We start from the raw sequence: 12,500 nt of genomic DNA, 5'->3' as shown, positions 1-12,500 counted from the left end.
TCAGATGTGCAAATACACACACACACACACACACACACACATATATATATATATATATATATATATATATATACATACATATATATAGATATGCATATATACACAGTATATATATATATATATATATATATATATATATATATATATATATGCAATGAGTTAGGCTATACGTTATTAATATGTATTTAAATGTTCTATGTAGTGCCACAAAATAGAATTCTTATTGTTTTTTAAATTATTAGGAGGGATCTGAAGAACAATGTGAATTTTATGTCTAAAATGAGAGAAAAGCTCGTTTTATAGATTTACTTAGACTTCAGCTTCAGTTAAATAGTACTTTGAAGTTAAAAGCCTCATTCCATACATACAGTAAATGCCATTATAACATGGCTACATAAAGATTGTAGCAGATAAAAGTGACTTCCCAAAGGGGCTATATTCTATAGGAAGGATGTTGATTATCTTATCAACGTTGCTTTTTGTTTGGAGATGGTGACCGACTCTCGAAAATCTGGCGGCCCCTGACGAGCCAGTTAGCTGCTCTTGAGCGGTGAGGAGCCACTGGAGAAGAAGGACAAGACCGAGAGGGTGTTGGGTGTACAGCCTCTCCGCTGGTACCTCTTGGTAAAGTTTTGGAGGAGCGAGGTACATCTTGGCTCTCTTCTGCATCGACTTCCTGAAGAGCTAACAGATGAGACTCTCCCATAGGCTGTGGTGATGCGCTCTGAGTACGCATTCTCCCACTTGGAAAATCTACAAGTAAACTTTGACGGCATAGTCTCTGCACAGAGGGCATGTCCTTCTTATCTCTGTTTCTGTGTCTTCGAAATAATTTAAAGAATCCTCGGGAAGAAGATTTTCCAGAGTCAGTGGGAGGCTCAATAGAATCTTTTCTACTACCTCGAGATTCAGAGTCAGCTGGTTGCCCACAAACTCTATTTGGACTTTCTAGAGTCCCTGATGATGCTGACTTTGAAACTTGTGTTGATTGCTTGAGGGGAGACTGTTCTAAGAGGGAATGAGCACTTTGCCTACGGAAGGATTCTTTCTTAGCTGCCTTATTTCTTTTTGGAATAATTTTAGGAGATTCATCAGGCATATTTTCTCTGTTAATAATGATCTTTTCACTAGGGGACAATTGAGGCAAAGGTGAAGGGGAACAAGGTGAAATTTCCCCAGAGTCCCTCCAACTATCATCGGTGCTAGCTGTGCCACTCCTTTGTCGTAATTTAATAGAATCCTGATCAGCACTAAGTCTATGGTCTAAAACATGCAGAGCAGCTCCACGTGATAGAAATTCTTCCTTTGCTCTCTTTAATTTCATTGCTCGTAATTTCCCTGACGGACTTTTGTCAACTGACGAAGATGAGTTTCCTAGCTGATTTTGGACTACTAGCATGTGGTCATCAACTGAAACATCCAAGTCATATGAAGTATCGACATCAGTGGGAGTATGACTAACTGTTGGAGTGCAGGTAGGACTAGAAACACTACTAATAACAGAAGTCCCTACTGGAGTAATAATCTGTGAGTTTTTCCATGCATCACTAAGATTAGGATCATTTGAAGCCATACCAAATGGCGTAGATGTCATTGCACTAGATGTTACTGGGTTTACAGTAATAGGACACTTATTTTGTACTAGGGAACTACTTGCAGACCTGTGAACTAGTTGTGGAGTCTCTGTATTTATTATAACTGAAGTACTTAGCGATTTTAGTACCCCACCAGATGAATTAGTGACTGATACGGGAGTTCCTTGCTGATGAACTGGACTGTTTTTCCATGATGCCCCTGTTATCTCAGAAAGAAGTTTTCTTTGTGATCTTGGTGATTGGTGTGGAGGACTGGATGGGGGAGATCGGAATGGACTTCCTAAAAGTTCTTGGTTTTCTGTTATTCTCTGATTAAATTTCTGAATTATATTTTTTACGGTAGGTATACCTTCATTAGCAGCCTCCAAAACTTTTCTTTTAGACTCAATAGGTGGGCTTGTGGGAGGAGACTTCTGAAACAGCATGGTTACCATAGGTGTGTTAATAGGCTGTACAGGTTTAAGCGGTTTAGAGAAACATGGAATTTGGTCTCCAAGCTTGATGGGTGAAACATTCATAGCTTCATTTTCCAACACTTCTTGAGAAATTTCATCTATATTTTCCATGGGTAGATTATCTGAATCTTTCTTTTCAGAATCTTTCCTTTCACATAACGTCTCACTATCTTTTTTAATATTTATTTCAAGGAGATGACTTTCAGTACTTTCCATTTTTTCCACTTTTGGCTGACTGTCTAGTTGACCTTGTACACTTTTAGAATCCTTAGAGTCCTTTTTATCTTTTGGGTAATCAGTAGAAGTCTTTTCTAATGTATCATCACTTTGATTTACTGACTCTCCTGAAACTTTAACCAAAGCTTGAGAACTATTCTGAACGAAACAGTGATCCTTTTTTAAATCTTTTCTAAAGCATTTTTGTTTCTTAACTGGCAAATCCCCCTTAGCGTCTGTAGACATGAGAGTTTCTTTCTTTTGTATGCTGAGCGATAACTCATCTTGATTGTCAACAAAAGTAGGCGTTGCTCTAGCTTGTTCAGAGTTAAGAACACCACCTTGCACTGTGAATATGGTACGCTTTGTTGGTACAAAAATATCTGGAGATTTATCTGAAGGCATTGAATGTGAAGTGATAGCAGTTGGGATAGATTTGAGACATCTATGGTGAGTATCATCAGGATCCCTAAGATTTCCTTGTTTTCCAGCTGTTAGTGCCTCATCGTCGTAGACAGTTCTACTAAATGTGTAGGCAAAACACTCATCCTTGTTGTTTTCACCACGTGTGTCATATTCCACCTGAAACATGAGAAAATATCTTGTATTAATGATTGTGCAAAGAATTATTTCTTAAAAAAGCAAATATAATTCCTCAGTTAGAGATGAAAACAGCTGTTAAATGAAAGAAACAAAGGTTTTTAATTGTATGAAAATTATCAGAAAAGTTGCAAAAATATGGAGAAAACTCTCTGAAGACAAAAATAGACCGGTTACCATATCCCTTCTGACTTATAAACGCGATTTTACATTGCCTAGATACATTTTGATTATACTTATGTACTAATACTTTTAAGGAGCTATATAGTAAAAATAAGAAAGTTTATCAATGAAATGCTGTAATTCGTCAAAATGTTATCTATTCATAGAGATTATCTTTACTTTGAAATGAATTCATATAACAAGATGGTTATCATACTATGAAGTACTTGGTCCATGAATAAAAGACTAAACTCATCATCTAACAAGATAAATTGTTAAACATTTCAGTCCCCATTGTTTTTTACTTATCAAAAAACAATACACAATTGTTATTGAGTAACTTTATGAAAATCCTAATATAACCATAATCTTATAAGAATGTTAATAGAATGTTTGTGGTAGGCTACCTACGGAAGGCTCCTCATGCAAAAGAGTAGTATAGCTTATGGCTTGGTGTTGCAAGTCATAGACTCGGTCCTTTCCATTCAAAACCGACGCCTACTTTAATCTTCGCAATGATATTTACATACAAGTTATTTTTTCTCCTTTACCTGAGTATCTGAAATGCGCCGAGTTTTGAGATCCCTCGTGGTTGCTCGCGGGTTAGACGTCGTCACTTCTGTTTCAAAGCTTTTATGGAATTCACTGTTGGGTCCATATTTCCTCAAAGATTTAGCCTTCGGTTCTTGAAGCTCCTGAATATCCTCCTCGACTGCCATGTTCCAGTTTTCTCTTTTTCTCCTTCTCTCATCAGATTCTTCTTCATCCCACTCGAAGCTAGAAGATAACACATGCTCTCCTGAGCGTAGAGTAGAATTGGTGGCAGTTTTCCAGGTGCCCGTTAGCGATAAACCATCGTCTTCATCGTCAAGTCTTGGAGATGTCTGTTAGAACATAATTTTGCGAGGATAAAAAATATCAGGTGACCTGGTGTAACGAAAGGTTTAACCTATGCTCTGTGATAAGATAATTTCAAATAAGTAGATAGGCAAATAAAAAAAGTAAATAAAACAGTTATAATAGACTTTGTTCAAGAACGTAATTGTTTTGAACATTCTAAGAAATTATAACAATAAATATTGGAGTAGCATGGAAGATGAATGTCTTACTTAAACCTACAAAATAAAGTTCAGTGGCTTGAAAGAATTGATAACAATGAATAAAAAAAAAAGGCTTATTGAATAGGCCGATGAACCTCGGCCACTTGTTATGCTTTCAAAGGGCGTCTGAATATATAGCATTGCTACGGCATATAAGAAGTTTTCATATTCTGTTAGGAAATTAGATATATGAAGTACTGCCTTCATACGACAAAAGCTACAAGATTTTCTCATCCTAAAGTCTTAATGAAATTATAAATTGAATGTCATAAAAGGGTAGAATTATTCTATTGCTTGTGACATTTGGGCAATATAACGGAAACACTATATCATATGATCAAAACACGATCGAGAACTTATTAACATTACTGAAATTACAAAGAGAGGTACTTAAAAAAACAAAAAAAAAAAACAAGAGATTTCTTTACAAAACGTGAATTGAAAGCCACATGATTATTACCTCTGCTTCTGGAGCACTTGAAGCAATACTCGGAGAAGGTGAGTGCGAGCGTGAAGGACCCGAGGTCACCGTAGAGAGTCCGTCAGAGGATCTTCTTGCTGTTTCCCAGACTCTGTCATCCTCCTCCAATTGTGTCCTAAGCAGTAGTTGGTCTAAACTAGATCCTGTTGGAAGGAATGTTGAGCGGTCTTTATCCACATTACGAGGTTCATCCTCGTCCTCGTCATCTTCGTACTGTTGTCGTTGCTGACTATAAGGATCCCTTTGGGATGGCGTCCCTGATGCTGATTGACTGTCGAAATGATGCATGGACCAGACACAAGTATGAGTTACAGGCTAATATTAAGCTCCAATGTAGCCTAACCCTACAATATCTTCTTAGAATGTTTGAATACAGAAGTAATTACTGTAACCTACAAAATATTGATGCTTCCAGATAGTTAATAACATCTTGCTTAAGTCAATGCTTATGTATAACTATTAAGATCTAATATCATTGTTTTCATTGTCACAAATGAGTAAATTGGAAATCTTTCGAAAATTATTTAGTCTTTCCTTAACTCATTCAGTTGGTATGAACTTTCATCAGGATCTATTTTATTCTGCTTCAATTAAATTAGATTTTTTATCTATAACTTTATTTGTTCAATAGTGATCCTTTAATATAGAATGAAATAAATCCCGTTCCCTTTTCCTTGGGTTCTTAAAGGTTAATTAATGAAAAAAGGTTAGTTTTTTTATCTACTATCCCACCATTAAAGACTTCAAGGTTGTCGATTGCAGCTGTAAGAAAACCTTCCATGCTTCAGATTACAACTTGGAGAATTGATATCGTTAAATGTATAACCTTTATTTCAATTATATCTATCAAGAACAGCATAATATTGGATTTCATAACCACTGTGTAGCATATATAACTGAAACAAAAAATGAGTTTTAAGTATAATGAAAGTGAATAAATCTTCTGTGGTCTGTATCAGAAGGTAATAGCATTTTGATTACTTTTAAATTTAGAAAATCAAACAATAAGGAAGCTCGATCAGCTATACCATGGTCGCAATTGAATAGCGTCTGCACAAGGTATCAAGGCATTTAGATGTGTATTTATTTATTTATTTATTTTTTCTTTTTACAGTTCCTTTAGGAAACGTCCCTTCCTGGCAATTTTTTGGACTGGGGTTCGAGACCCGAGCAAGTTCCATAGTTTCTTGTGGTGCCTGCAACCTCACCATCCTAGTGTACAACAGGTGGGTTTTTTGGAGCCTATAGGCTTACCTGCTGAGTCATCAGCAGGTATTGCCCGGCCTTCCCTGGTCCTAGGTGGAGAGGGTGCTTGGGCGCTGACTATATCTATATATGGTCAGTTTCTAGGGAACTTTCCTGCTAAGGCATTGTATCTGACCCTTGCCTCTTCCACCCATGAGCGACTTTTAAAACTTTAAACTCTTGTTTACTGAAAGTTTTAAGTGTATTTTCTAAACAGTACTATTTGGCAGTGTTATTTTGGATGTCATTTACAGTTACTTGGAAACCTATATTAAAGAATAAAAAGTGATGTTTAAAAACTTATCAACACGAAATACATTGAAATTGCTCGAGTCAGAGCATGGTATGTCTTGCAGTTATCATCATCGTCATCATCATCATCATCATTATTATTATTATTATTATTATTATTATTATTATTATTATTATTATTATTATTATTATTATTATTATGGTAAAATAATTTTATCTCTTTGCATCTTAAAATGTTTTTATTTTCCAGATTCCAGGAAATTAATATCCCATCATTTATGACAATGGAATCTTCAAGTCAACTACTGTAGTTATTTGAGAAAGTTTGTTCATTCAAAATATAAATTATTTATTACATGTGGTTATCTGTTTTACTTTAAAAACTGATTTTTTTTATAACACAGCCCTATGTTTTGAAAATTCTGAAATTCAATTTTAGTCTTATTAGTTCAGATAGCCAAGCAGAGCAACATTGTTAAGAAATACTTTATTCTTCTTGTCAAGGAAGTTAACTGCTAATTCCCAGTTCGCCTTTTTTCTTTTTTTTTGGCAAGAATTAAAAAAAGAATCATAACTTCATAGACTCTTAATTGCTCTGATATGATAGTTAACAGTGAGCCAAGCTTGATACGTACACACTATATAAACTACACTCTGTGATAACATAAGTTTCCTCTACCTTACACTACGAGCTTAAATAATGAAGAACAGCATATTTGTTAACTGGGTTATTAGACCCTTATATAATACTTTAAAGTTAACCAAATATGGCTCATAGACACTACTCAAAAATTACCCACACACACTGCAACAGCATTAGTTTCCTCCACCTGATGCTAGGGGGCAAATTAACCTACAGGGAACCCTTCTTTATTGAGATGTTAGATCCATACATAATACCTACAATTACCAAGGCTTTGGTCAGCCATACTAATCAACAAAATGCACCCTGTAATGCCATGAATGTCCTTCACTTGATATTAGGGTCTGGATTAATGAAAAACATAGGTCAGCTGGGCTGTTCGACCCCTACATAATACCTTCAAAGGAATCAAACCTGGTGCAGTCACCCTGCTAAAAATAGATACTGTGATACCATTAGTTTTTCATCCTGACACTAAGGATAGCGAGGGACCCAATTGGCAGTTAGGGTTTTAGAAACCTACATGATATTAGCCACCAATGAACCAAATTTGGTCCATACTCTTCAACAAAATGCACATTGCATAACTTTAGTTTCTTCCACCTGACACCAAGGAAAGAATTACAAAGTGGCTTAATTGTCAAATAAAATAACTACAAATGAATCAGACTTGTAGCATATACACTATTCAACAAAATGCACACCGAAATACCATTAATATCTCACACCTAGTAACAAAGGCTGAATTAACCAAGGAATTATCAACTGGACTGTTAGACCCCTCTATAAATACTCACTATTCAACAATATATATTAGTATCTTCCTCCTGACACTGGAAATTAAATCAAACAAGAAGACACAGTTGCTGACTGGAGCTACTAGATACCTACACAATACCTGCAGATGAATCCAATTCCATGCAACCACTTTACTAAATAAATTGCACACTCTGATACTAATAGATTCCTACACTTTCATTAGGGGCATATTAATGAAAGGGTGCTGTTAAGCCCCTACATAATAGCTACATATGGTGCATGCCCACTAATCAATGAAATTTAAAATGTTGTACCAATAGCCAATAGTTTCTTCCATCTGATACCAAGGGGCAAATTACCAAAAAGAGGGTAAGGGATGGGAGAATTAGCATCTAGGTTGTATTAGACCTCTATATAATACCTACTAATGAATCAGACTTGGTGTAACCACATTTTTCAACAATATACAAAATTTGATACCATTAGTTTCATCCACCTGACCCAGAAGGAAAATGTATGAAGAGAGGTCGAAATGGCTAATGAGCTGTTAGATTTATTTCTGATGTCAAGTGAAGGAATCTTATAGCATCACGTCATGTATTTAGTTGGATGATATGTTTATTACCAAATTTGTATTACTTGCAGCTGTTCTATCTGAGTAATTAACGATCTGTGAGGTTTTAATCTTGATTTTGAATCGTTGAGAAACAGTAAACTGGGAACTGGCTGCTAACTTAACGTCTATTGAATATTGATAAGTGTTTCTGTTACCTCCTATCTCTGTCGACGCTGCCACGAATGACTTTGTCTTCAAACTCATCCGCTTCTCGGTGTTTAGAAATGGAGGTAATGGAAGGGGAACGACGTAAGCGTGTTGTAGATGACCTCACTGACTGAGGGGTAGGTGAAGAGCTGTCCTTTTGAAGAAGAGCGATGCTTTGGAACACCTCATTGGCCTCAGCTAAAAGACGGTCTGGTTCTGTGTGCTGTAATACCAAATCTATTAATACACAGTTTTACTGTACATTTACTTTTATATGGATTAAAGATAATCTTACACAAAAAAATGAAAAATATACATTATATATATATATATATATATATATATATATATATATATGTATATGTGTATATATATCTATGCATACACACACACACACACACACACATATATATATATATATATATATATATATATATGTATATGTGTATATATATATCTATGCATATATACACACACACACATATATATATATATATATATATATATATATGTGTGTGTGTGTGTGTGTATATATATACACTATATATACATATATATTTATACATATTCAATAGATTCTAGTATTACATATATATTCATACATATTCAATAGATTCTAGTATTATATATATATTATATATATTCAATGAGGCCTAGTATTACTGTGAAATTAAATATTTAGTATACTGTCTAAATCCATCCAAATAAGTTTATCCATTTAAAGCACTCCTACAACTATTAAATTAATTCAAATTCCTCGAAGGAAAAGCAACATATTCACCGTTTTGGCTCCATCAACGCCTCGTCTATCAATGCTGTCCGAAGTTTCAGATTCAGGTGATGTAGACTCTGAAAACATAATTTTAAAGGTAAGATTTATTTTAACTTTATATGTTTAAAAACATTATCAAAAGAAGCTGATAGCTTCCCTGGTATGTTTTTCAACTGTCTTTGATTCCATGATCAATATTTCTTCCATCATAATTTACCTTTCAGAAAAAAATCGAAGCATTGATACTACCACGTACTTCAAGATTTTATTTTAAAACTATATCTTAAGAAATATCTATATCAAATACTTGTATTAAACATCATGAAAGATAAAATTGAATTGTTCACATACCTCTAAAGCTCCACATTTTCATTAGCTCCATTCTTAATTCTTTAGCCATACGACTTAATTCTGCATTCATGGCTAAAATATCTTGCTGGTCAGAGGAATGTACAGACGAAGGATTTCGTAGGCTCCTGCTCGAAGCCTCGAGTCCATCACTAGTAGCGTAGGATCTTTCTAGGGCACCAGAAGATCTGTTTTCCCAAGCTGATGAACCCTAGAAAGTGTTTGGAGATAAGATATTGCTTTATGGCTCTTAACAATCGAAAATGATTAAAGATATAAGATGAACAAGACAAGAATAATTCAAGAAATGCTTACAGTATTTAAAAATCTAGAGATGAAAGCAGAGGTAAATAAGATATACACTTTGTTCAATGAGATGGAAATTAACATACGTTGCATGATTTATCTGTTTGTTAAACTAATGGCATGTGGATAGCTAATATATATAAATATATATATATACTTTATATGTATATATATATATATATATATATATATATATATATATATATATACATACATATATAAATACATATATATACATATATATATATATATATATATATATATACATATATATACATATATATACATATATATATATATATATATATATATATATATGTGTGTGTGTATGTATATATATATATATATATATATATATATATGTATATATATATAGATAGATAGATATACATATATGTATATATACATATATATATATATATATATATATATATATATATATATAATTATATATATACATAAATCAACATTGTTTTTACTAACGTTAGGGGGTGATTCATTAGGAACAGTAATAGCCTCAATTGACGACCAAGTCCTGGCACTTGCTTCTCGTCGTCTTTGCGATGATCCCGAGTCTCCTGTTAATCTAAGAGACGACCTTCCACGGAGGCTCCTTTGCCGATGACCGTTGTTGTAGCCAATGCCCTTCTGTTGCTCTCCGCGTCTGTCCAGCCCGTGTTTAGACACAAGGGCCTGTTCCATTCTCTTAGCCTAGAAGGAATTGACCATCTTTTGTGAGAATGAATCATAGCAGAAGAGAAAGTAAGAGATTATCAAAGTTTAATTAGGCAAGTGATATGAATTAAGCCACGTCGCTTAACCACTAAAATACATTTAGTAAATGGTGCTGGTTATTTTCCTATTAGCATTTTTCAAACACCATTAACATTTATCTGATCATAGCCAGGCATTTTATTATATTGGACCCTTTTTCCTTTTTTTACCTTCAACCGTTATTGAATCAATGTTTGTCTATATATCTTTTTGTCAGCCATGGGACCAAAAGAACTGCATTAGAAAAATAATCGTTACAATTCCTCATTCCTCAAAAGTAATCAACAAACAGTGCTTGCTAACAATATCCCATCTACTACTCATCTTTTATGATTTTTTTTTCTGCTTTTGAAGCTTTCTTCCACATAAACATCTTGATAAATGTCCATTAATACTTTCTTTCAAAATTCTAGAATAAGAGTATCGGGAAGTAAATAGTTTGACGAAGAATTGAGATTATTTGAGGAACAATTGGATGAGAGATGAAATCAGGTATAGCTATACAAGAGAGGGAGATTGAAAGAGAAAAATGTAGCTGGTAACAAAAACACAAGAGAGAAGACGACCAAGAACTTTAGGAGGTATAAAGGTTGTTTTATAAATAGATAAATAATAAAAAATAAATAAAAAAAAAATTGCTAAAAAAATATGCAGTCGTAGGTTGATGGTGTGAGCATTTGAATGAATTGTTGGATGGGGGTGAATAAAAGAGAAGCAGAGCTGAGCGTTGCAAGGCTTTGAAAGGTTTAGTGCAAAAGCTGTGAATGCTTATGGAGATGAGTGCTGATGATGTAAAGAATATGATTAAGAGGTTGAGTAAAGGAAAGAAAGCAATAGTTGATGAGATTACAAGGGAAAAACTTCAGTGTGGTAGGGATTATTGGATTGAGTGACTGACCAAGGTTTGTTTGGCTGTCAAGTTTATGATCACTAGCGTCAAAGAAGGGTATCTATCATGTTGATGAAGTTCTTGTCTCCTTGTATGGTGGCACAGCAGGTGAGGGCTTAGATGCAGTGTTATTGCCACTTTTCTGAAATTATGTTTGCTACCATTGCTTCTCCGTTTCAAGTGCACACTTTTCTTTCACACAAACATCTACTCACAACCACATTGCATTTTTGTATTATGAAGTCCATAAGTAGATTGAAAAACAAGACTACAAGGAACCACAGGATTGTGGCTGGGCTCATGTCCAAAATCAGCTCAGACCACACATGCCAGGTTTAACAGTAGCAACGGATGCTTTGCTTGGGGTGATCAAATGTAACTACAAAAGCAAATGTGATACAAGAAGGTGCACATAAAAATCATAGGCTAGATTGCTTTGTTGCACATGGTGAGTGCATGGGAATCACCTACACAAATTTTACCTCTCAACCTTCTGAGAATACCATTGTGGAAACATGATCAGCTTGTTAGGAACATACATTTGGAGAGCACTTATGTCAAGATAGATGTAAATATTTATTAATTCCACTAAAAGGAAATTCTGTTAAAATTACTTCTTGGTCAAAGTATACTTTGACCAAACTATTTATGGATATAAGAATGAGTGGTAAGGAAAATTATAAGGGATGTGGGTGTGAAGCTATGGTATAAGAAGATCAGTTGTAAAGGAAGATAAATGGTTAACATAGTGAAGACTGAGGACAGTGAAGAGAAACTGCAAAGCTAGTAAAAGATTTTTAAAGTTTTTGAAAGAAGAGAAAGTTTAGAGCAAAGGTATGATGATAAGGTTAAATGGGCACAAGGAAGAGAGATGAAACTGATTGATTCCCCAAAATACCATGGAGTATGCAAACACATTGTTTGGTGGTTAGACAAAAAAAAAAAAAGAAAAAAGAATTAAGTAACAGAATAGCTGAAGCAAGAAAGGTAACCGAATGTATGGTCATGATATGAATGTATGAGTGGTTCAGGCAACTCTGCTGTCGACTTTGAAAAAAAAAAAAAAAAAAAAATCGTTCCCCAAAATTTGGCCAGGGCAATTTCCAGAAATATTAATAAGACAATTTCCAGAAATTTGAG

At 34.4% G+C, this 12,500-nt stretch overlaps 1 protein-coding gene across 5 annotated transcripts in view; it reads right to left on the bottom strand.

Moving 5' to 3' along the window:
- Positions 1 to 298: 298 nt before the first annotated feature.
- LOC137616586 (microtubule-associated protein futsch-like) overlaps positions 299 to 12,500 on the bottom strand; it is a 79,482-nt gene continuing 67,280 nt past the window's right edge. For all 5 annotated transcript variants that reach the window (XM_068346471.1, XM_068346473.1, XM_068346472.1 and 2 more), the window contains 7 exons: positions 10,181 to 10,408; positions 9,395 to 9,602; positions 9,053 to 9,120; positions 8,280 to 8,494; positions 4,589 to 4,880; positions 3,580 to 3,912; positions 299 to 2,848 (listed from right to left, as the gene is read on the bottom strand). In XM_068346471.1, the coding sequence (XP_068202572.1) occupies positions 467 to 2,848; positions 3,580 to 3,912; positions 4,589 to 4,880; positions 8,280 to 8,494; positions 9,053 to 9,120; positions 9,395 to 9,602; positions 10,181 to 10,408 (3,726 nt within the window). In that variant the 3' untranslated portion in view covers positions 299 to 466. The remainder of the gene's footprint in view (positions 2,849 to 3,579; positions 3,913 to 4,588; positions 4,881 to 8,279; positions 8,495 to 9,052; positions 9,121 to 9,394; positions 9,603 to 10,180; positions 10,409 to 12,500) is intronic.

This window comes from Palaemon carinicauda, chromosome 22 (assembly GCF_036898095.1).
Source record: "Palaemon carinicauda isolate YSFRI2023 chromosome 22, ASM3689809v2, whole genome shotgun sequence".
Lineage (NCBI taxonomy): Eukaryota > Metazoa > Arthropoda > Malacostraca > Decapoda > Palaemonidae > Palaemon > Palaemon carinicauda.
The sequence above is the reverse complement of the archived record's forward strand: the minus strand, read 5'-3'. Positions and strand labels throughout refer to the sequence as shown.